The 23,937-nt window shown below is 51.1% G+C and overlaps 10 protein-coding genes across 10 annotated transcripts; 7 read left to right on the forward strand and 3 right to left on the reverse strand.

The window, feature by feature from the left end:
• Positions 1-196: 196 nt before the first annotated feature.
• On the forward strand, positions 197-2,776 carry Pdw03_2659 (Elongation factor G, mitochondrial; the record flags this gene model as incomplete). The annotated part of the gene is made up of 4 exons (XM_014674977.1): positions 197-399; positions 456-567; positions 628-2,657; positions 2,722-2,776. 4 exons carry the CDS (start codon positions 197-199, stop codon positions 2,774-2,776), a joined length of 2,400 nt encoding a protein of 799 aa, XP_014530463.1.
• Positions 2,777-3,212: 436 nt separating this feature from the next.
• On the reverse strand, positions 3,213-4,424 carry Pdw03_2660 (Lipopolysaccharide-modifying protein; the record flags this gene model as incomplete). Its single annotated transcript, XM_014674976.1, has 2 exons — positions 3,213-3,422; positions 3,510-4,424. 2 exons carry the CDS (start codon positions 4,422-4,424, stop codon positions 3,213-3,215), a joined length of 1,125 nt encoding a protein of 374 aa, XP_014530462.1.
• Positions 4,425-5,448: 1,024 nt separating this feature from the next.
• Positions 5,449-5,904, reverse strand: Pdw03_2661 (uncharacterized protein; the record flags this gene model as incomplete). The annotated part of the gene is made up of 2 exons (XM_014674974.1): positions 5,449-5,529; positions 5,581-5,904. 2 exons carry the CDS (start codon positions 5,902-5,904, stop codon positions 5,449-5,451), a joined length of 405 nt encoding a protein of 134 aa, XP_014530460.1.
• Positions 5,905-6,138: 234 nt separating this feature from the next.
• Positions 6,139-7,779, forward strand: Pdw03_2662 (PutA family dehydrogenase, putative; the record flags this gene model as incomplete). Its single annotated transcript, XM_014674973.1, has 5 exons — positions 6,139-6,534; positions 6,594-7,048; positions 7,111-7,203; positions 7,253-7,368; positions 7,436-7,779. 5 exons carry the CDS (start codon positions 6,139-6,141, stop codon positions 7,777-7,779), a joined length of 1,404 nt encoding a protein of 467 aa, XP_014530459.1.
• Positions 7,780-7,848: 69 nt separating this feature from the next.
• Pdw03_2663 (C6 transcription factor RegA) lies at positions 7,849-10,565 on the reverse strand (the record flags this gene model as incomplete). Its single annotated transcript, XM_014674972.1, has 3 exons — positions 7,849-10,312; positions 10,379-10,433; positions 10,496-10,565. The coding sequence occupies 3 exons, from the start codon at positions 10,563-10,565 to the stop codon at positions 7,849-7,851; spliced, it is 2,589 nt and encodes an 862-aa protein (XP_014530458.1).
• A 276-nt stretch (positions 10,566-10,841) lies between these two features.
• Pdw03_2664 (Aromatic ring-opening dioxygenase family protein) lies at positions 10,842-11,825 on the forward strand (the record flags this gene model as incomplete). The annotated part of the gene is made up of 3 exons (XM_014674971.2): positions 10,842-10,845; positions 10,902-11,032; positions 11,094-11,825. 3 exons carry the CDS (start codon positions 10,842-10,844, stop codon positions 11,823-11,825), a joined length of 867 nt encoding a protein of 288 aa, XP_014530457.2.
• A 402-nt stretch (positions 11,826-12,227) lies between these two features.
• Positions 12,228-14,085, forward strand: Pdw03_2665 (MFS general substrate transporter; the record flags this gene model as incomplete). The annotated part of the gene is made up of 5 exons (XM_066100254.1): positions 12,228-12,309; positions 12,375-12,622; positions 12,675-12,926; positions 12,998-13,786; positions 13,843-14,085. The coding sequence occupies 5 exons, from the start codon at positions 12,228-12,230 to the stop codon at positions 14,083-14,085; spliced, it is 1,614 nt and encodes a 537-aa protein (XP_065955654.1).
• Positions 14,086-15,301: 1,216 nt separating this feature from the next.
• On the forward strand, positions 15,302-15,850 carry Pdw03_2666 (Cupin, RmlC-type; the record flags this gene model as incomplete). The annotated part of the gene is made up of 1 exon (XM_014674969.1): positions 15,302-15,850. One exon carries the CDS (start codon positions 15,302-15,304, stop codon positions 15,848-15,850), a length of 549 nt encoding a protein of 182 aa, XP_014530455.1.
• A 1,178-nt stretch (positions 15,851-17,028) lies between these two features.
• Positions 17,029-19,284, forward strand: Pdw03_2667 (Salicylate hydroxylase, putative; the record flags this gene model as incomplete). The annotated part of the gene is made up of 3 exons (XM_014674968.1): positions 17,029-17,286; positions 17,352-18,270; positions 18,347-19,284. The coding sequence occupies 3 exons, from the start codon at positions 17,029-17,031 to the stop codon at positions 19,282-19,284; spliced, it is 2,115 nt and encodes a 704-aa protein (XP_014530454.1).
• A 1,506-nt stretch (positions 19,285-20,790) lies between these two features.
• On the forward strand, positions 20,791-22,971 carry Pdw03_2668 (Protein kinase-like domain; the record flags this gene model as incomplete). Its single annotated transcript, XM_014674967.1, has 1 exon — positions 20,791-22,971. One exon carries the CDS (start codon positions 20,791-20,793, stop codon positions 22,969-22,971), a length of 2,181 nt encoding a protein of 726 aa, XP_014530453.1.
• Positions 22,972-23,937: the final 966 nt, after the last annotated feature.

The raw sequence follows: 23,937 nt of genomic DNA on the forward strand, positions 1-23,937 counted from the left end.
TTCGAGGCTAATAGCTCATTTTCTGGTTATACGTCCACTGATACATCCACTGAATTGTAATCTCCCGGCTCTGATGGGCCGACGGAATTAGTCACGTGATGGGTTCCTGGCTTCCCCGAACTTTTTTTTCGGGGAGCCAACCAAACATTCAATTAGCGTTGATCAAATCAATTTTGGTTGTGGTTGGATCATCACCATGCGGTCTCCTTCTCTTGTACGGTTACAATCCCGCGCGGTGTCTGGTTTGATCAGATCAGCTCGATTCCAGCCCCAGAATCTTCTGCGCCAGCGATGCGCTTCTACGGCCGCGTTCCGGTCCGCCGCTGTTGCGCCGGCATATCAGTCGAAGCTGGGACAATGGGACCAGCGCCGAAATGCCTCTGCTGTTGCTTCTGCAGTGTGAGTTTATTGTGTGGGTTAATCTGTTTAAATTAAACTTTTAACGCTGTTATTAGTCTCGAGGCTGCTAAGGCCGACCCGGAGTCTCTGTCCCAAGCGGCCATTATCGACAGTCTCGATCCGGTCGAGGCCGCTCGTCTTAACAAGTGCCGCAATATCGGTATTGCGGTAAATCATATGCCAGTTGTTCCTATGTTTGAAGTTGTCTAATGAAGTCTCCCTGTACAGGCCCACATCGACAGCGGTAAAACTACCTGCACCGAGCGAGTTCTTTTCTACACTGGTCGTATCAAGGCTATCCACGAGGTCCGCGGGCGTGACAGCGTCGGTGCCAAGATGGACTCCATGGACTTGGAACGTGAGAAGGGTATTACTATCCAGTCCGCTGCCACCTTCTGTGACTGGGTTAAGAAGGATAAGGAGGGCGTTGATCAGAAATACCACCTCAACTTGATTGATACCCCTGGTCACATTGATTTCACCATTGAAGTCGAGAGAGCGCTGCGCGTTCTGGACGGTGCTGTCATGATTCTGTGTGCTGTCTCGGGTGTCCAGTCTCAAACGATTACCGTCGATCGCCAAATGCGCCGCTACAACGTTCCCCGCATCTCGTTTGTGAACAAGATGGACCGTATGGGTGCTAACCCCTTCAAGGCGGTTGACCAGATTAACACCAAGCTTAAGATTCCTGCGGCTGCTGTTCAGGTCCCCATCGGTGCCGAAGACGAGTTTGAGGGTGTCGTTGATTTGATCCGCATGAAAGCTCTATACAACGTTGGCGAGAGCGGAGAGGAGATCATAGAGAAAGATGAAATTCCTGAGAAGGTCAAGGCCATCGCCGAGGAGCGCCGTACCATGCTCATTGAGACTCTTGCGGATGTCGACGATGAGATCGCGGAGATGTTCTTGGACGAGATCACGCCCAGCGAGGATCAGATCCGAGCTGCCATCCGCCGTGCTACTATTGGCTTGAAGTTCACCCCTGTTTTCATGGGATCTGCTCTGGCCAACAAGTCAGTTCAGCCCATGCTGGACGGTGTTGTTGACTTCCTTCCCAACCCCGCTGAAGTTGAGAACCTCGCACTTGACCAGAAGCGTGACGAGGCATCTGTCAAGCTGATCCCCTATAACTCTCTTCCTTTTGTTGGTCTGGCCTTCAAGCTGGAAGAGAGCAACTTTGGTCAGTTGACCTACATCCGTGTTTACCAGGGTACCCTCCGCAAGGGCGCCAATGTCTTCAACGCTCGTAACAATAAGAAGGTCAAGGTTCCCCGTATTGTTCGCATGCACTCCAACGACATGGAAGAAGTCAGCGAGATTGGTGCTGGTGAGATCTGTGCCGTGTTTGGTATTGAGTGTGCATCTGGTGACACCTTTACGGATGGAACTCTCGGCTACAGCATGTCATCCATGTTCGTTCCTGAGCCCGTCATCTCGCTCTCTATCAAGCCCAAGCAGAGCAAGGACGGGGCCAACTTCTCCAAGGCCATGGCCCGCTTCCAGAGAGAGGACCCGACCTTCCGCGTGAGCTACGATAGCGAGAGTGACCAGACCATCATCTCTGGAATGGGTGAACTCCACCTTGACATCTACGTAGAGCGTATGCGCCGTGAGTACCGGGTTGATTGCGAGACTGGCCAGCCTCAGGTTGCCTACCGTGAGACCATCGGCAACCGTGTTGAGTTCGATCACCTGCTCAAGAAGCAGTCTGGTGGACCCGGTGAATTCGCCCGTGTTATGGGATTCATGGAGCCTACCGGTGCCCTCGAGGAGAACAAGTTCGAGCAGCAGGTTATTGGAGGCAGTATTTCTGAGAAGTTCCTGTACGCTTGCGAGAAGGGTTTCAACCTCTCTTGTGAGAAGGGTCCTCTGATCGGCCACAAGGTTCTCGGCACTCGCATGGTCATCAACGATGGTGCCACCCACATGACTGATTCTTCCGAAATGTCCTTCAAGAACGCCACCCAGCAGGCGTTCCGCAAGGCTTTCGCGGAAAGTCAGCCCTCTGTTCTGGAGCCTCTCATGAAGACGGTTGTCACCGCTCCGACTGAGTTCCAGGGTGATGTCATCGGTCTGCTGAATAAGCGCGGGGCCACTATCAATGACACCGAGACTGGTGTTGACGAATTTACTGTCTACGCTGACTGCAGTCTGAACGGCATGTTCGGCTTCAGCAGTAACCTGCGCGCCGCTACTCAGGGTAAGGGTGAATACACAATGGAGTTCAGCCACTACGAGAAGGCCCCTCCTCACATGCAGTATGTTTCAACTCGAATCACCTCCCCTGCATACACTGTCATTACTAACCGTCTTCTTTTACAGGAAGGAACTCATTGCCAAGTACCAGAAGGCCCAGGCCGACAGACACAAGAAATGAACGATAAAATATGTAATAACCCCCACCCAACTCCGACCACTCCCGCAACCCAAGCCAGGCAGTGCCTGGCATAGGCTCTTGCCAGATCTAAGAAGCAGTGCCTTTTGCTTTCCATCCCTGCTGCTTCTTTCATCAACGAACATCCCCCCCTGTACTATTTACGCATGGCACTATATCACATTGTGACTTTCTGGGACCTGTATTTCAAGATCAAGATACAACTTTCTACTCTCCTGTATGAACACATAGATTCTTTTTGTTTTGTTACATTTCTATTCCTTTAGCTGGTCTTAAGGCGTTGTACCTTCAAAGAGTCCGGTTCATGAGACAAGAAGATATCTAAAAAGTAGATTCGTAAACAAATATTCTATAAGCGAGAAAGAACTTAACAATCGTGACCAGGTCGTACTTCCTCCTCTATCGACTCAACAGAAGTTCAATCACCACGCTCTTGAACCATGCGCAAGTCTTCGACTCCAGCTTTCTTCTTAAGCTGAGGAGGGGGTGGAGGAATACTATTATGCCAAGGACTACGAATTTCAGCATAAACCGTGGGCTCAGGGCGAGAAGGCTGCGGCTGGTTCCTGTTTATGGGAAGATTCGGGCGAGCTTGCGCGGACGAGCCAAGGTCATCCTTTGTATCTCCCTGTTCAATGTTAGCAAGTTTGCCTGGCACACAATCTGCCCATCCGACTCTAAGTATCTTTCCTGATTTAAAAGTCGACACACGCACTGAGGAAAGATTTAGGCTTGAGGGACGTGACAGAGGTGGGAGGGGGAGGAGGGATTTTTGGGCAAGAGCCTTGTCAGTGGGTAGGGCTGGGAGAGACTTCTTCATGGCAGGGGGAGGAAGGGGCTTAGCCTGTGATGTGTTAGTCGGTTTCGATGTATCTTCAATCCGATCGGTCCCAGCCTCAGGCAGAGGAAAGTCTTCGGGGAAATCATTCTTGTGAAGAGTGAATCTCCGGAACGCCTGGATAATGGGAAGATCTTCCTCACGCACACCGGTGAACAAGGGAAGCATGTCTTCCTCTGCATACTGGTCATCGTCGCCTAATTTGTTCATGATGTCTTCAATCTCCGGGTCGCTAAGCGCACCCATGAAGAGGGGCCATCTGGAATTTGCAGGTGGTGGTGTAGGGATACGATGTGGAGTTTCCTTTCTGGCAGTGGCGGAGCTTCCAGCAACAATCTTGCAGTGACTAGCTGGCTGTTTCGAGTGAGCGTCTTCGTCATAGACGGTTAGGTTATCCCAGATTGGGGCGTCTGCTTCGTCTCGGATTTGGTAGAATGCTAACAAACGACGAGCAATATGCAGCTGGGATTGTCCATTCCGAACCATCAAGGTCAGTCGGTAATCCAGGTGAAAGTCTTGTTCGTACAAGATCGTCACGAGGAAGGCACCAATCGCGTCGCCTGGGACCTTGTCCCGAATCCACATCCTCAGGCATCTCCTCAAGTAATGAATTGCCCTGAGGTCCCAGGAAATAAGAAGACGGCGTTCTTGAACGGCAAGTATCGTATCGGCTGGTCTGTCCTCCAAGAATGACTGGAAGAGGGCTTGTAGTTGCCACCGACAGGTGCTAGCTTCCTTGTAGGAGCGGCTGAGATGAGAGTTAGTGAGAAACTTGTTACCTGTTGGAGACATCTTTGAGGTAAACTTTGTGAAAGAATGTACTCAAGGGAGGAATGTTTTGTTTCTGAAAAGAGATGCTGCACTTGGCAAAAGTTTTGTATGTCGATCGAGATTTACGGACTTCTTCAGGTATTTATGCTTCTTGGTCCATTTTTATATAATAAAGGTTCCTATCGTTAAGCTTGGACAAGAAGAGGAGAAAACAAAGGGTATGCCTACACATTTGAAAGTCTTTCGATCAAAGACGGTATTGTTCTGAACTATGTCACCAGAATAATAGGGACCAACAAAGAATGTCGAAGAGTTTTGTTCCCAAAATTTCGAGTCGTTCTTTGTCGACCTCAGTTGCTTGCAGAGGAATACCATCTCGTCTTGCGTACCTCTGTCGAGAAAAGATAAGATCACGAGTGGGATAGTCTTGCCAGAAGAAGCAAATGGGCAAGAATGTTCAAACGCATCGTTTAAATGTGTCGAAAGAGAAATAGGACAGCCGAGTTATCTCCAAAGAGAAAGACTACAGTGTTACTATTGATTTATACAAAGTGGGTAGCGAAGTAATAGCATTACCCACGGTAGTATTAAGATTGTTGCGAAACTATTATAAGGCGATCAAAGGATATAGAAAGGCCTCTTGCACAAGGCATTCTTTGCTACCGTCGTTTACATCTACAAAGATATTTCCGGATGCATTGAAAACATCGGCTATTAAAGGTTCACTGAAAAGATATGACAAGGCCGCATAAGCGATTGGCTTTTCGTGAGATCTTTTATCCTAAATACGCAGTAGCGACACCAAAATATACGTAGGTGCTCCGTGGTGATATGAGTGATGGAAATTTAGACTCCCACCTAACGAGGGCAGATTTTGGCAAGGGCCTATTAAGACAGGGTATCCTACCCAGAAGACCACAGTTAAAATCGTGTGCTTATTGCAGCTAGTCCTCCTGTCTGGTGGGTTTGACGAGTCCAAAACATTACTGAGGTTATCAAAACATTGTCGAACTGATATATAATACTCTTTCGACTGGCTACTCACTCAAAATTCGCCGCCCAGCTTGTATGTAAACAGATTTTCAGAGACCCGCCCCCCGGTGGCCTTCCACAAGCGATTTGCAATCTGTGATAATTAGCAAGCAGATAACCCTCAAGTGCAGAAGCAGGAACTCACCACATTGATCTCCAATCCGGTAAACATCATGGTCAAGAATGTTCGCTCTGCAACACTTGTGTACACTCTTCGCTGGCTTTGATCGAGCTGCCGATTAGTCGGCCGGTGCGGTGGGATACGGCGATAGTCATCTGGCCATCCGGGAGGATTATGGGCTCTAGTCACTCCAGTATTGGCTCCAGTCCCAACCTGCGAGGGGGAATTCGAGGTGGCCACGTTGGACTCGTAAATGTCGTAGTCTGCTGGATATCCCCGCGCCCGAAGTCGGGCATTGCGAATACTGGCAGCGGGATCGGTGGTGGAGGTTGATGTGGATGAAAGCATATTGGCCTGTTTGTCCCCGTGGTAAGAACAGCTACAAAGTAAATGTGATATAAAGGGTCAGACGGAGACGGAGACGGAGACGGAGGCGTAGGCTCACCCCCGGCTTCGGGAATGTGGCCCGCCTCCTCCCGAAGGAACATCTTACCCCGAGCTCAAGAACGGGGGGAGGAGGTCATAGAATTCAAAGCTCGCATCTTTGATCGTGAACCAATTTGTTCATTACAAAATTCTACCATGGCTGCATCCCTTCAAGCTGTTCGTGAGGCTGCCCTCGATGGCCGCATGCACAACGTAGTCACTCGTCGGACCCAGCTGGAGGCCCTTCAGCAAACACTGCTTGACAACACCGATACCATTCAGGATGCCATCTGCGCTGACACTGGTTATGTCGCTCCCGAGGCCGCTGCGGAGTATCTCCTCACACTCAACACCCTAAAGGAGTACCATCAGTCTTTGGACATTGACCGCGCACTCCAAGACGAGTATGCCATTGCGAGAGGAGAGGATGCTGCTAGTCGACGGGACCCCGTGGGGATTGTATACATTGTTCCGACGAGCTACACAGTCTTCTACTCGGTCCTAGTCGCCGTCGCCGGCGCGCTCACTGCTGGCAATTGCATCGTTATTGAAGTACGGCACAATCTCAACCGTCAATAAAGTAAACCTTGCTGACCCTCACATCAACAAAGTTGCCCAATTCTCTTCGAGCCCTTCCTGTCTTGATCAAGAAGCTCCTAGAGTCGTCGCTTGATCGCAGTATTATCGCATTTGTCCCGACTCCAGCAAAGGACGAGGATCTCGGACCGCAACACATGCGGCTTCAGCAAGATGATCACCTACCTGGTAAGGTAGTAGCTGTCGTGGATCGCACAGCAAACATCAACAAAGCAGCTGAAGCACTCGTAGCGGCCGGGTTCAGCTTCGGTGGCCAGTCGCCCTACGCGCCCGACCTAGTACTTGTGAACGAATACATCAAGGAGCCGTTTCTGATGGCCCTGGTGCAAGCGAGTGTGTCCTTTTCACCGAGCGCGAGTGCAATAGAAGGGGACGACAGCCGGTCGGAAAAGACAGACCAAGACGAGAAAGGCGGACTACGGGTAGTATCATCCCTGGGCAGGGGAAAAATCATGGAAGCAGACCAACTGTACAGCTATCATCACTCTTCCCAAACTTGATAACTTTTTGCTAATGAAGAACGGGAAATAGTGATCCTGAGGCGCTGCCGGACAAGACTACGAGCGGCCGGTTGCTTGTGCATACTGTGCGCTCGTTGGATCATGCCATCGACTTGTCAAACCTGTAAGTGAATAGCGCGTCGTGGAAAGACAGACACTGACTAGCCTACTAGGGTCGGAAGCCTCCAGGCGTCGTACGTCTTCGCTCACGAGAAGTCTGCCAAATATTTGACGCAGTTCATTAACGCGCGTGTCTCATTTGTTAACCACATTCCTGTCGAAGTCCTGGGTAAGAGAGTAACCCTCCAAACGTTTAACCAAAATATGCACCGCTAATGTAATTCTGTGTCCTTCAGTGGGACCCTCGGCCCCCGAACAAGTGGCCTTTGACCGATCAATGCGATATCCCACCACTTTCTTCTCCGTTCCTCGCCCGCATTTCATCAGCCCTACTCGGCTGTCGCAGTCAGTCACAGATATTCTACGTGCCAAATCGTCCTCGGCCTTGCAGAGTACACTGGTCTTGCGGTCGAGGGAACTGGTCTCCAGAACTCAGCGGCCCTTGGGTGGAGGCGTAGGGTTCTTCGAGCAGGGCATTTTGACAGGGCTGGGTTTGTTCTCAATCTCAATGCTCGCGGGTGTGAGTGCTCTGGGATATTGGACGTGGAGCATAGTGGCAAGGCATGGATCTCGAGTGTAGTACTCTGAAAGTGGTAGCCGTTATTTTTTTCTTAGTGATTAGTGGCATGTATTCAATGACTGTCTTGGTCTACCGGGACCATGTGGTCACCTCAAGTAGCTTCTGCACAGCATGTACGATGTTCATCACTAGAGGAGGTTCATAGGCATCGGGGCCGCTATGATTACGGTGCATCAACTGAAGGGCCAGAGCCAAAACTTTCGTTGGATCGCACAAGTCTACGGCATGGTCTTCAAGGGATTCGCCGTGCAGCATTGGCTGACCTCGCCCAAAGGAAATGAACATCTGCACATGCTCGGTTTCCGGGGAGTCAAGGAAAATGGGCACCTGCGCAGTGGACGTGCCGGTTATGTTCGCTACTCCCATTCCATACGCCCACAGTGCCAGGGTTGAATGATACAGCGCAACGGCGGCGAACTCACGCAAACACTGCGGCGCCAGGGCTCGAAGCTCATGGATAATTTGAGCGGAATGCCACACAGCTTGGCGACCTTCCTTGCTCCCCGACCACGCCTCGATTGCAGGAGGAACCCGGTCTACTGACTCAGACTGCTCAAGTGTGACCGCGAGAAGTTGAATCTCTTCAAGGGACATGTGCATATGCATCAGGGTACTGTGCCAGTATAATGCGTTCTCATTTCGGTATCCGATGCCGAAATAGTTTAGCATATCAGTGAGCTGTTGGTACCGCGACGCCATGAGCAAGCCGCTAGACCAGGGTTGGGAAGGAGCGAATACGGAGGTACTGTGGCTGTTGGTACTGCTAGTAAGCAGACTCATTTGCCGGTACTCCCAGATAAGACCCCATAGAGCGTGCAGAACGGCGGTGCAGGACAACCTCATGTCTACCTCGTGGCGGTGACTTTCAAGTAGATCCATGTTGAACACACATTCCGTGAGACGCGCTGGGCATGAAACGGATTGCCCCCCAGCCTGCTGGGCGCAGAAACGTTCTTTCCATTGTTTTGCATCAGGGGCGTTCCACAGAGTCGAACAAGCTGGAAGAGGAAGTGATAACTCGGCGTAGGAGATAAGGGGGCTGGTCAGAAGCACCATGGAACAGTGTGCGTCGTATTGCCATAAGTGGTACACTAGACGCTTGATAGACTCCTCACGGACCCAGAGCCTCCATTTATCGTCCAGCGTTTGGCCTGAGTCGACTGGGTGCACAATGACAGGCGGATATCTGGCCGCATCAAACCGGCCTTGGCGTCGCAGCATGGTAATCAATGGGTAGCGGAAACTCTCGGAAATTTCCATCTTGCGACTGTTGCCACTCCATAAGCTGATCTCGAGAGATAGGAGAAACGCCTGGTGCAGTTCAAGATCCCGGACTAGGGTATTGTCGGCCTCGAATGCGGCGGGAAGTCGATGTCGGACAACCTCCTGCATTGCAAATCCGAGCTTCCGCAAGGGCGGATCGGGAGTAAGCACCGCGCCCGCCGCAGCCATGGCTAGCAAGAGTTCCGGGCGAGACTTTTTGGGTGTGAACGTGCTTCGATGGATCCAAGCGCCCGCGCTGGAGAATGGCACGGTTAGAAAGTATCGAATAAGGCGATCCAGCAGCTCTGGAGAGGGGAACGAGGCCGCGTTTAGCGAGAAGGGCTGTGGCATCTGGCTCAACACGATGCTCAAGATCTTGTCGCGAGACGCCAGGTCGAGGCAATTGTCAGGACCGAGTCCCATGTCGAGATTCCGGAGACTCTTTGGGGGCGTATCCGGTCCAGGCTGGCTGCTGAGGAGCAAGTTACCGTGTTCAGCATAGCCATGGTCTTGAGGAACGGGCACAAAGCGCCATCGGAGGCGCTGCATTGACCGGTCCTCTCTTGCTGCGTGATCTGCATGTGTGGCCTCGTTCTCGACAGTCTGCACCGTTGGTGCAAGAGTGGACACTGTGGCCGCTTCGTACTCGAAAGGTGCGCGTGCATTGTAAGACTCGAGGAAGCTAAGGTCGACCATACTGAAATCGAGATTGGTCTCTAGGCCAAATGCCACCAGTCCCCCCCGGGGAATCGGGGAGAGATCGGACATTGAGTCCTCCTGGTCTGGAGGTAGCACAGCGGAATATGCCCCCAACAATGCATCAGACCTCTCCGTCAAGTCTACTCCTACATCAGTCGTCCGACCTGCTGCCAGCTGGGACAGGTTGCCCGCATTCACCGGTTCTGTTTGATTGCTATAGCCCAGTGATGTGCAGGCCCCGCCGACAACCTGTGGCTGTGGTGGCTGTGGTGGCTGTAGCAATGGCGAGGGTCGTGAATTCTCATCAGTGCCGGGAGTGTTTGCCCCTAACCGGGTTACCGGAGTCAGTGGAGTACCCTCCACAGACCTGGTGGGCAAGGTGCAGCGGATCCCTCTCCGTAGACATCGACGGCAGGGCTTGTCATCGTCGCAGCGGAGGTGGTTCTCGGCGCAGCCCTCGCAGGCCTGCGACGCCCGAATTGGCGCACTATTGCCCTCGGTGCACCGCCGCTTCGTAGAAGCGGACTCTCTGTGGGGGTCATGAAGAGCTGAATGGCGGGACAACAGGTCACTGTGCAATCCTTACGTCAGTATGTTGACAGGCCATGTCTGACACGACCGAGGGAGTGGACCTCACACGCGACCGAACCGCTTGTTGCATACGGAGCAACGATACGGCTTCTCCTGGGTGTCTACATGGACGCGATCAAATCAGCCAGCACGTCGGACAGGAGGGCCCGACAAGTGAACCTACGGGAGCGAACGTGGCGACCGAGATGGTCAATGCGGGTGAATGATTGTGAACAGGTTCCACACTGGAACATGTTGGTGAGTATGGATGTCGGGTGAGCGTGTGGGGAAGCTGTCAATGATCAGACTACGGACATGGTATGATCATGTCAAGGCTGAACGGGGGGAGGACGATAAGTATGCAGCGTCATGCGGGGAATGTGGTCCCGAATGAGTCTGCGCCCCTTTCGGGATGTGGAGGGTAGACTCCACCGCCGAATGATAGGTGTTAGAAAAAGAAGCCAAACACAAGCTACATCCTAACCAGAAATCCTAGAATATTATCATCGCTGGCATCAAATCACTCCACTATGTGTACGTGTAGCCCCAACTTGTTCTATCCAAACTCGCTGTCTGACCTCAGTATTCAGCGATCACACCGGTGCATTTCTTTTCCCATGGATCAACCATGATGCTGGGGGAAGAGTCCGAGTCGGCCGACTACTGGAAAAAATGCGGCGATGAAGCCCTGGCCAATGGTATTAAGGGTGTAATCATGATGGTATGCTCCCCGCTCCCCGCTCCCCGCTCCCCAGCGAGACTATGTACTGACGCCGGAAAAGGGTGCCCACTGGGGCTGCTCAGGAAACAATCGCTTGGAAGTTGCGATGAATCCCCGTCCCACCAAGTCTCCCGTGGCGTATGTGCATCCGTCCAAGTACGTTGACTACGAGCTTGTGCCGGATCTTGAGAGTGGGCGCAAGTGCATCGACCTTCTATCCGCTGAGGGCTTTGACGTGCACGCCAACGAGAGCTTGGAATGGATTCACGATACCTATCTTATTCTTATTCGCATGTTTCCTGATCGGTGCCCCCCTACAACCATTATATCCACCAACATGCAGTATGATCCACACTTCCACATGCGTGCTGGCGCAGCTCTTCGGCCACTACGTGAGCAGAACTACCTGATCATTGGCACTGGCGGTGCGGTACATAACCTGTATCGAAATGTCTGGAGGCCCATGGTGCGATATAGTGACAACTTCTCCCAGGAAACGCCACCTGAGAAATGGGCTCTAGATTTTCGCCAGGCAGTAGAAGATGCCCTAGTAAACAACAGCGGGCCTGCTCTCCGCCGAGCCATGACTCGGCTTATGAAGCATCCTCATTTCCGAGACGCCCATGCCACGGATGACCACTACATGGCTGCCGTATTCGCGGCTGGGGCAGCCGGCAGTGAAGCCGATTTGGGAACAACCGGAAGGCTTATGGCAGAAACTTGGGAGCTGACGAACATGTGCAATTCCCAATTTACCATCGGGCAGTGGCCCCAGGCATCACAAGCTGCTTAATGCACATTTTGAACTTTTGAATCTTTTCAGTCCAGCTTTGTAGCTAATATTAAACATTCAATTTAAAATCGTTCTATAAAAGAAGAGTCCAGTAACAGGGTAACCCAACATGTGAGGGGCAAATGCTGGTCTCGGTAACTTATAGAAGAAAAACTAAGACCCAAAATGAACGCCCTTCCCCGCCCTCTGCCAATTCGTTCTAGGGCAAAGTTAGTATAAAACCTTCCCCATGTCTTCCACTTTATACCTCGGGGCACATTTCCCCGGTATTTTCCCCCACCTCCACGTTGTCAGTCCGGGGTAGTCATCTCTCATTGACCTAACTCGGCGTTATTGAAGAGGGCTGTTCCATCCAGACCTTTCATTTTTTTCCCCCTCAAACTTGTCCTTCTAGCAAGCAACATGTCAGGCTTTCACTATGCCTTCTCATTGCCCAAATCGGCTGTCCAGCAGGCGACGCCTCCTGGAACAGTCGAGCTTTATGGTACAGTCTCCCCCCTGAAGATGCATCAATTCGTCTTCTGAACTAAAGGCTAATTCTCATCCAAGATTATGAGGGAGGTTCAACATCCGAGTCAGCCTTCAGCCCCCAACTGCGTGTATCGCCAACGCCATCAAGCTGCCCGTCCGATCCATTGAATTGGAGTCCCTGGAGGAAGGCTATGGCCCTTCTCAGTGCCTCTTTCTACTGTTTGATAGCCAACATTACATCCTCCTCCCTGTCCAGTGCGTTGGTCTTTCTCGCCATGGACTTTCACCCACCAGTGGCTCAGGCAGACCTCACCCACCTGATTGCCGTACGTTACCCTATCTTAGTATTGTCAGTCCCGCTTACAAAGATCCTGGCAGGTCAACGTCTTGATGTTGGGCTGTGCCAACATCTGGTGGGTTCCTCTCTCGAACGTGTTCGGTCGCCGACCCATTATCCTTTGCAGTCTGGTGATGCTCACGGTGTGCTCCGTCTGGACAGCCAAAGCCACCTCTTTTAACAGTATTTTGGTTGCACGGCTCTTTCAGGGCATTGCTGGTGCAGCTTCGGAGACAATCTGTCCAGGTGTGATAGGCGAAATCTATTTTCGTCACCAGCGAGGAAGAGCGATGGTGAGTACTCTCCAAGTGCCCGCTGTGCTTTTTTTTCTGTCGTTCCATTGCAAGAACTAATCTATGAGCAGGCTATATACACTATCTTCCTTGTTCTCGGCCCTATTATCGGTGGTATCATTGGAGGCTATATTGCTCACGCCTGGGGATGGCGGTGGACGCAGTGGCTCAACGTCATTATCTCCGGGGTTTCACTCCTCGCGTGCTTTTTCTTCCTTCCAGAAACCCTTTTTGACCGAGATGCTGCGATCGCCATGGCTGCCGCCACCGAGGATGGAGGACTAGAAGAAACGAAGCCGACAGAAATGGAGAAGCCCAACATTGAAGAGATAGACCGACCCATTCCAGTACAGGTGTATGAGCCCTACACATTTGCGAGTTCTCTAAAGGTTGGACTTTATCGTGGCGGGCTGCTGCAGCATTTCATGGCACCTTGGAAAACCCTTCGATTTCCTGCTGTATGGCTAGTCATGTTGCATTACGGGGGTCTGGTGGGTGGCATGGTCACGACTTCCACTGTGGGCCCGCAGTTTGTGTCCGCACCCCCATACAACTGGGGTGCAAATGCGGGCCTGATCAATGTCGGCGGCTTTGTCGGTAGCATTGCTGGAGCTGCTTTCACCTTTTTCCTTGCGGATTACGTCATGAAGCGGCAGGCATTGCGCCAGTCGAATGGGCTCAGTGAGCCTGAAGCCCGGCTGCCAGCCCTTATCCCGGGGCTGTTTCTTGCTACGATGGGCCTACTCACATTTGGCTTCTGTGGGGAAAACCCTTCTAAAGTCGGGTGGCTCGGCCTCCAATTCGGGTACGGGATGCTCACCTTCGGTGTCATGCAGGTCCCTTCGATTGGGTTCAACTATGTGAGTCTAGTCTTTCTCGCCTGCCAGCACCTTTCTAATTTCTCGGCACAATGCAGGTTATCGAGTCCTATTCCGCATTTTCCCATGATTGCCTTGTGATGATCACCTGTCTGCGAGCCATCATCGGCTTCGCATGGACCTTTTTCGTCGGAACATGGGTTGAGTCGCGTGGAGCTGCGGAGCCTTTCGGAATATTCGGTATGTTCATGGGGATAGTTGGGTTATTGACTGTTCCCATATACTTTTGGGGTAAAAGAATCCGGATTGCGACACAGAAATGGGCTCCTGGCCAAACCTAGTGAGAGCTGTCTTGCACATCACTTAATCTGTACCACGGTGGATCGCGCTGCTGCTTTTGGCTGTATTTTTTTTCTCCCAGGATGAATGAAAGATGTATATAAGTTTCACTGTGTTAGATTTTTGACTTGTCAAAGCTGGATTAATCTAAGCGATTTAGCCTCCTCTTCTGTAGAATTGGAGTGAAAAAGAATCTAACAAAGAAAATACAGATTTTGCCTTGTGCAGACCTGATTTATATGGTACCTTCCCTTCCTCTCTACCGTCCCTACTCTCAATCCCCTCCATCACCTTCGTGTGCACATTCCCTATTTTATGGTGCGTCGGTCTTGGGTCGATATACAATGCAGCGGCCAAGACCCCGAACCGCTTTACATCGAATAGTGACATTCTGCTCAAATTTACTAGGGAGCGAAGTGATGTCGATCTTCTGAATATCGCGAATTAAATGGGCTTTTGACAAGGATGTATGGGCATGGCCCAAGGACCGAAGCAGACAAAATTAAGAGCAGTTAGAGATCTAATCCAGGCAATACCTCTACTCCATTTAGCTAGACATCGCATTCATGCGTGTGACCTCCACCCTTTCCCGGTCGTGGAGACCACTCGGGATTGTTGCAAAGATTCCGAATGCTCCAACCGACATTTCAAGGATTGAACGGAATTTCCTCTGTCCAGAGAAATTCGTCCATGCCTACGGCGTTGAATTAACCCCATCTGCCGCTCTATATTCCACCGCGAGGGATACTAGGCTCATCATCCACACTCATGCTGTTGGTATGAACTGCCCCGCTCTGTCCATAGTCTGTATCTTTGTTGATGCCAATGGCCTGCTCATCGCTGTTAATCAGGATTAGAATAATCGTGAGGTTGAGACTCTGAGTTGGACATTGACCTATGCTGGGAGTCACTGCCTAGACCACCGTTTGCTGCAGTTGGTAGGTCGTCGATGATGCACCAGTTGTGTCGCGACCCCGGGTACATCCATCATTCTTTTTTGTCTCCAGGGATTAGAGGAATATAAGCTAGATGCATAATCTGGTCGTCGGGAAGCCGATGCAGGGGACGTTCGGCTCCACTAACCCGGGGTCTTCTACACCCGTCACCCCTCCCCCCACGAAGCCCCGGCACACGAGCGAGTACTTGAAAACCCCCACAATTTCTTCTTGCTGTTGGATTCTTCATCCTACAAAATTTGAACAGCCCATCCCCGCAAAAATGGAAAACAGCGCACTTCGCCCCCTTAACCGCTACATCACCAATCACGATGCCAACGGCGTGACGGGCTTCCAAGAGCAGATTCCTGAGGCCCTGGAATGGCAGCAGTTGGCCAACGGAGCCCGCTTCTCCCTGGGATACGCGACCAATGAAATCCCCGTCCAGCTCAGTGATGACAAGGACCTCGGAGTCTATAAGTCCTATCTGAAAGATCTGCCCGGTATCACTATCCCCGGTGGCACCGTCTTGCGTGTGGTTGACATGAACCCCGGGTCAACCTCACCAATGCACCGCACTGTCAGTTTAGACTACGGGGTTGTCTTAGAAGGGGAAGTCGAGCTGATACTCGACTCCGGGGCGACACGACTACTCAAACGGGGGGATATCGCGGTTCAGCGTGGCACCAACCATGCATGGAAGAACCCGAGTACAACGACGTGGGCGCGCATGCTATATGTTCTACAGGAGGCGAAACCGCTGGAAATCAATGACAAGGCTTTGGGGGAGGATTACGGTATTGGCATGGATGACGTAAAGGCGTCGAAATGAGATGTTTAGAAACAACACAATGTGAAATAGAGACGTTGTCAGAGAAGACTATCTTTTTTTAATACAGATTCATGTTCAATTTTGATCATTTACTAGTATGTTGGATTATCATCTGGCGTACAACATGGGAAACAGTTTCTTCAACCTGAACAGCACCTTGTGAAGTCCATCCCATGCTCAGAAAACTGTGTAGAGCCTGGCTTTGTTTGTTGATAAATGTATCAGAGTTGTGGCATCCGCAAACGATTTCTTGTCTTTTAATTTAATGACTAGGATATCCAAGTCATGAGTAGTCACCACGGACATAAAAAAAGTTTCTCAGCCCTCAATTGTTTTGTGTCAAGCTCCAAATGGTTTTGGAGTATACGGTGTTGAACCCGGAAAATTTACGGGCCGTCAAAAGGACATGGGTCCTCCTCGAGTCATTTTAGTGTGAATTATGCATCTTGGACTAATCTTTGTGCACCTGAGGTTTCAAATGGCACTCTGTGCTCCGTTCTCCGTACTCCGTACTCCGCACTCCGAACTCCGTGCTAAGCCCCGGAAAGTCTTAAATGGATCCCCGATTAGTCAGATTGTCCGGTGAAATTTGAAATTATGCGCAAATTTCCTCAGAGACGAAGTACATATACACCTGGATTTATGTCAATTTCTATCAGATCCCCTATCTGACGTATAATTAAGCCCTGTCTTAGGACTACAAATAAGGCCCTCAGACATCAATGCTAGATCTCATTCCTAGTATACGATTTCTAGGTAGGACGCGCAGTTTGCCGGGATTCATAATTCGTGACACACCAGAGTGAATGCATTATGCTAGGTTATGCACCGGAACGAGAGCCTACAGAAGGGAGACTACCCCACAATGTGCCACTCTTTGAAGTCATTAGAACCCTGGATTGGGAAATACCCGAGGCAGCAATTTCTGTCGAGCTTGGGAGTTCAGAGCAAGTGGGTCCAGCCGATGTGGTCCCGAAACCCCGCCATTCCGGCCCCGGATTGTATGGAGAGTCTGTGCCACCGGGGGAGGGGGATATCGACGATCCACGTCAGACCAGGAGTGTACGCCAGGCATTTAAAACTGCCAAGGGGCTGCTTTCTCACTCCTTTTTTTTTGGCGTTGCTAAGCACCGCCTGATCAATCACCTCCCCCTGCCTCGATTGGCTTCACTCGCACGATGACGACTACGGATGGAATCGACGCCTATGCCGCTGACGAGACCAGACCCTTAAAGATCTTGATCGTTGGTGCTGGCATCTGTGGATTGACCGCAGCTATTGCTCTGCGCAACCAGGGCCATGATATCCAAATTTTTGAGCAATCGCAACTAGCCAAGGAGACGGGGGCCGCTATCCACTTAGCCCCCAACGCAAATGGCCTCCTCCGGCGATTGGGGATTTTTGCAGAGCAGTTTGGCGCCAACCCCATGGAAAGAGTAAAGCCCTTCCTCACTATTCAGATGCTGTGATTCGTTGATACGTTGCTAACCTGAGTCTCCAGCTCACAGAGTATACCACGACAGGAGAACTGAAACGGGAGATGGACCTCACGCAGGCGAACAAGAGGTGGCAACATCCCTGGCTTCTCGCACACCGCATTGACCTCCACAACAACTTGAAAAGAGTCGCCACGACTGCCACAAAAACCCACGACGCAATCCCCCTTCGAACGGCTTCTCGTATTGCTCAGGTAGATGCCGAGACAGCAACCATCACGCTAGAGGATGGCAGTCAGTTCCAAGGCGACGTGGTGCTCGGTACTGATGGTGTGCACTCGGTTACCCGACATGCGGTGCCTGGTGGCCAGATTAAGGCAGAGTGTCGCGGCAAGAGCGCCTTTCGATTCCTGGTCTCGAAGGAGGCGGCCGCGAACGACCCAATCACAGCCAAGCTGGTCCAGCACCCGGGTCAACTCAGCATATGGTACAGCACCGAGTCGCGCATCATCATGTACCCTACTTCCCACAATAGTGTCCTGAACTTCGTGTTGATCCATCCGGAACATGAGTCCGCGGCAGATGCCGGTGACTCTTGGGGTCAACAGGGCAATCTCGAGAAGATGTTGCAAATCTTCCGCGAGTTTGATCCGGCCATTCTTCGACTCATAGGCAAGGCCGACCCTCAAAGTGTGAAGGTATGGAAGCTCCTGGACATGGACCTTGTCCCCCAATGGCATCACCAGCGTCTAGCTCTGCTCGGAGACGCAGCCCACCCTTTCCTGCCACACCAGGGCCAGGGCGGCGGAGTCGCGATCGAGGATGCCATCTCGCTGGCGGTGGTCCTATCTCCAGGGACACCAGTCGCCGAGGTGCCCGAGCGACTCAAACTCTACCATGACATCCGCCACGAGCGGGCCACTCGCATTCAAGGATTCTCGCGTCTTATCGGCGAGGATCGTACCGAAGACAAGCGGTTGGACAGTAAGCTGAAGCCCCCCTCCCACCTCCCTTGTGTGGACGACCTGTGCATGAACGAGGCTAACCCATTTGACTCCAGTGAGCGGCTTCACCAACTTCAACTTTGGACATGACGAATGGGATCATTCGACCCAGCGTCTGCGTGAGTGGACGTGGAATAAGATTCCCAATCCCTACTGGTGTATGCCCATCGCCTTTGGCCCGATGCCTGGACCGCGACAGACCCATCTTGGTTTACCACATGACGGCACCAAATCTACGTTTACGACGGCGTCGATCAAGTTTAAGACCTCGCGAACCGTGCTGCAGAACCTGTTTCCGCCTGGTCGCAAAGGCTGGCGGTTCACGGCTCCAGATACTGTTGCCTACTGCTCCTTCTCACAGACTACGTTGGACAAGATGGAGTGGCTGGGTGGTTCAGGATACAAGCTAATTGGCTTGTACGTGCACGGGGTTGAGTATGTTAAAGAAGATGGCTCGGTGGTCCAGGGCACCTACCTCCCCATCCTGTTTGAGTCCTTGGCGGACCCCATTGTTTCAGGTCGGGAGGAACTCGGCATGCCCAAGCTTTACACCTCCATCGATGTGTACCGTCGCTCCAGTTCCTATCGCATCCGCACCGGGTGGGAGGGAGCCCTCTGGGGGAACTTTTTAATAGAGGACCTGGTTGAAGTGGACCCATCAACCACCACAGCCGCATTAAGTGGTGAGGCCGATGCGGGAACTCTGACCTACAAATACATTCCCAAGAGTGGTCAGGCAAATAAGAACATTGCTGCGGAAGAATATGTCGTCTTTGACCCCCTCTCCAAGGCGGTGCTGAAGCCACGACCACAGAGGGTGTTCACGAGTAATAAGGCAAGCATACAAATTGATGCTTTGGATTGGCAGCAACTACCGACGCTCCATCATATCATTTCACGGCTTGCAGAGGTTCCTGTGTTCGAGATTATGGGGGCAAAGGTGGTGGAAGGGGAAGGTGTGCCGGACGTTTCGGGAGCAGGTCCAATTGAGTAGATACCAATGCAGATACCAATGCGTAACTACACATTGAAGAGGGGAATACTCAAGGCCGCCTGCTCTAAGACATGCGGGCCGAATCAACAGTCGGAATTCAGCTTCATGTCTGACCTTGCATATAAAAGAAACTAGGAGTACCCTGTTCAAGAAGTGAATTCCGACACGTCTAGAGGTATGTATTTCTCTAGATCCATCTGCTACTTGTAAAGGCACTTCAATAAATTTTTTTATAAAACTACGCATTAAAGAAAGGATGGACAAGGCTCAGTGCTCAATTCCTGTGCATGGCGTTGAACGAAATACAGCGTACTTTCCACTCGACCATAACAAAAACCAAGGTTCCTGTTTATGGCCTAGGGAGGCCGTATTTGAGGTTTTGACACATGGTGCTAGAGACCGTTGGCCCGAGTAGGCAGGGCATTGCAGTGACGAGTTGATCTTCTAGCTGAGACGTAAGTGCCCGAAGCCGCTGTGCTAAACTAGGGAGTAGCAATTGAGTGTTCGTATGCAGTGAGGCTGGCCATACCGCTCCTTTGACGCACATTTCTCGATCCTCTCTCCCTCTCCCCAAAGGTGGCCATATTCGGAGAACCAGTAGGTGGGGTGATGTGTGAAAGTGGATTATCTAGAGACGAGGACATGAGATGGTCCACTTGGTATAGCATAGCAGGCTCCTAGCATTGTGAGGACGTACTCCTAGAAGCGACGGGGCTCCCAGGACATAGCCTTGGATGCTCCTAGGAAGCCGCCCACCGGCTCCTGGGAGGTATGCTTGTGGGGCACTTTTCAGTGCCTCTGTTCTGCATTATGCGCACGGCATTTACTATTCTTACAAGCAGTGTCTTGTCATTTGCGAGCATAGATAGACGGACCGTGTTCTCAACTTGAATCACGTAAAAAAGAAATTGAAACCGTTGCCAGAAAAATATTGCAATTTGTGACGTTGGTTTTCTGATTTGCAAGTTGCTCAATCGAGTCAGGCTTGACAGAATGAAAACGACAAATCTTCAAGCTTTCGATCTAGCAACTAGCGGCCAGGTTTGATTGTACTTTTTTCTTTTGTATATTTGAGACCACCTTATCGTGAGAGGAGGACTTTGAGGCGTTTATGTAGGGTGTTGAACGAAGGCGGGGGTTTTTTTTTTAATCACCCACAGAGCCTTATCTTGACGATGGATTTAATTATGCAGGCATGTCTCTTTGCCCTCTTATGAGCTTTAAGCATGAATCCCAGGCCAGTTCAGCTTCTGGGAATAAGAGCACGATTTCTAGACACGCAACACATCCAACATAAATTTGTACTTCGGGTCAGGGGCAGGCATTCCGCAGCATTCCTGCATTCCAAGAGCTAACCGCTTTAGGTTGGTCCGAATACCTGAAATGTAAGGCCAGAGTAATTTTCCGAGAGCCGGGATCTGCTTGCAGAACGCTGATCAGACCTGATCGTTAGCAGTGTTCTCACACACTTACGTCTAGGCTTGACTTACCCTTTCCAACAAAACGATGGCCGACCACAGCTCTCCAGATTACAAAGATCTTTATCTTAAGGCAAAAGAGCGCGAGAAGCAGGCAAAAGAGTGCGAGAAGCAGGCAGATGAGCGCGAGAAGCAGGCAGATGAGCGCACCCGAAAGACCACTCTTACTGAGCTCATTCAGCACTGCCATGTCCTTCTCTCCCGATGGATGAAAGTTGGTTCACCATCCAACTCAACAACTGGAAAAATACCTCTTCCCAAAGGAAAATACTGCCCCACTCGATTGGAACATTGGACCGACTGTCCAAAACAGCTCTCAGAGGTCTATAAGTCCGTCTACCAATATCTTCACCCGGAGCGAGGACAGGAGTTACGTCTATTTTCGTCCATGGCTGAATTAGAATGGTTTGGCCGTCATTTTGCTAGTGACCCACTAAGCAGCGAGAGACAACTTGAGACCTACGAGCGATTTGGCGTTCAATTCCAGGTCCACAAAATTATATCTGAGCTTTGCAAACTGCCAGCTGCTCGTGAGGAGTTCGGGCTCGGAGATGGAATCCACTTCGGCAATCATAAGAATTCCCTGAGCGAGAATGAACCTATGGAAGATGAGGCAAACGAACTACCTAGCATACGTCAACCACGAGCTGACCAGTTCTGCATAAATCGTATCGATGGTACCTCGACCACCATTCTAGCGACTGTCGAGTATAAGCCGCCTGATAAGCTGCCTAGTGCAACTTTTCGAATGGGACTTCGACCAATGGATCTTTGGAAAGATGTAGTTCAATCCAATAAAATACCTACCGACCAGGAAGAGAAGCTGAAGTATAGTGCAACGCGACTTGTCTGCTCTGCCATTGTTCAAGAATACCATTTGATGATCCAGGAAGGACTCGAATATTCATATCTAACAAATGGGCTTACACGCGTTCTCCTCCGTGTTCCGCGTGACCAGCCTAGCACGCTCTACTACTTTTTCTGTGATCCTGACAGCGAAATAACCCCAGAAGGTAGACTTACTTCTCAGCTATGGAAGTCCTCCGTTGCGAGGGTATTATGCCTTTGTTTACTGGCATTCCGTTCGCCTATCCGGGGGCAAGAATGGAGAAACCGAGTGCACTTGGATCTTCACACATGGCACACAAGCTTTGATCACACACACTCACAAATCCCAGGAAAGGAGTTGCAGCAGCTTCACCACTCCGGTAGCACCAACCCCGAATCTTCGAGTCCAGATTCTGGTTCATCCTTTGTACTACCATCTTCATCTCCGCCACCATCTCCCTCAGAGGGCCGTCGGGTGCCTACACGATCTCAAACGAGCTGTGCGCCTTCGGAGATTCGATCGCGGTCGCAGTCACCTAGCTCATCCGGCTCCGACACGAACCAAGCAGCTAGCCATAAGCGGAGGATCAGTCAGGTCACGTCTTCGCCGTCCGCTCAGCAATCAGGTCGCCAGCAAAAGGCAGGGCATGACCAAGATGACCATTCCCAGCGCCGCGCCGCGCAATTCTGCACGCAACGATGTTTACTCGGTTTACAAACCCGGAATGCTCTAGATGCGTTATGTCCAAACGTGGATCGTCATTGCCTAGGCCAGACCGACCCGACTCAGCATCCGATATCGGTCGAGGAATTGATACTTTCATTGAAAACCCAGCTAGACGAAGACATAGATCGTTGTATACCCCTCGGCGGTTGCGGCTCATACGGCGCTCCATTCAAACTTACCTGCATGAAACATGGTTACACAGTTCTCGGGAAAGGCACCACTTCGGGGTTGTGGAAAGAAGTTTCCCGCGAAGCGCAGGTGTATCGAGTGCTACGTAGGGCCCAGGGATCTGCTGTGCCTATTTTCTTAGGTACGATTGACTTGGCAAAAATCTATTTTCTTCATGGCGCTGGACAAATCCGCCACATGCTCATCATGGGTTGGGGGGGTGAGTGCACTGCGAAAATGGAGCTAACGCAACGGCTTCGCCGCGAGATCCACAAATCGAACAAGGAAATAAAAGCTCTCGGGATAATACATGAAGACCCTAGTCAAGACAATGTCCTTTGGTGTGAAGAGCTCGGGCGTGCTCTAATTATCGATTTTCATCGTTCGACTCTGAGATGCCGACCGGCTAAGCAGCGATCGGGGGATGCAAAACGACGACTACGACGAGTGCAGGAAGGAGATGGAAAACGTCTTCGGGCTTCGTGATAAGTCAAACTGTTTTCTACGTGTTAAGCTAGCGATTTTTTTTCTTATTCCTTAAATTCCTATCGTTTAATCTATTGTAGTGGGGGACGTGGTCTCCCACTACCATTCGCCTGCACCTGTCCTCTCATTTATGTAGGCGGAAAATGTAAGTAATTTGGTGAAATTAGTGCTTCAGAGGTTATGAGTAGTAAGTGGTTCACAGATTGACAGTACACACTCCTACACCTCTCTTGATAAGCCCTCCCTTGGTTTGCTGTCCCGGCTGCCTTTATATATAAAAGTGTACAAAGTCCGTTCACGACTACTATATCGACCTGTATACTAGGGAGTAAACTGCCTTTTACATAGTGACCGATATAGGGAAATTTCCTAGGTAGCTAAGTACGTAGTGTAACAGGCGGAGTACCAACTAGACTGCGACATCGCCCGTCCATGGGTGTCACGGTGCGAACCGTGAGGCTTAGGAAGAGGAAGATCACGACACGTGATCTCCGACCTGTTTATCTGAACTTCAGTTCTAGATCCTGTTGTAGCTCTTCGGGCTACGTCTTGTATAATAGCCTGCCCCTGCCTGTACCTGTCAATGGGAATCTGATCTGTTATGACCTGTTCCTACCAGTCATCTCCTATCATACCGTCCTGCCAGCCCGCACCCTGACAATAATATAGTTCAGGAGTCAACAGAGTCCAAGGGTAAACACAAGTAACAATGTATGATTGAAGACGAAGAACTAAACTAAGTACCTGAGGGAGTGTCCTTGTTGTCCCAAAGGGTGTTGCTGATGTATCGAGGTACATACACACCAAACTTTAGTCCAACTCAGGGTGGATCGTGCTTAGACTTCCGCACGACCCAGTTTGGGTCGAAGGTCTCGACCCAGAACCCAACCCAGTCTGGGTCTGGGTCGAAACCTCATAACCCAGACCCAACCCAGACCCAGTGACTGGGGCCCCAGAAAACCCAGT

Source organism: Penicillium digitatum, chromosome 1, assembly GCF_016767815.1.
Source record: "Penicillium digitatum chromosome 1, complete sequence".
Classification (NCBI taxonomy): domain Eukaryota; kingdom Fungi; phylum Ascomycota; class Eurotiomycetes; order Eurotiales; family Aspergillaceae; genus Penicillium; species Penicillium digitatum.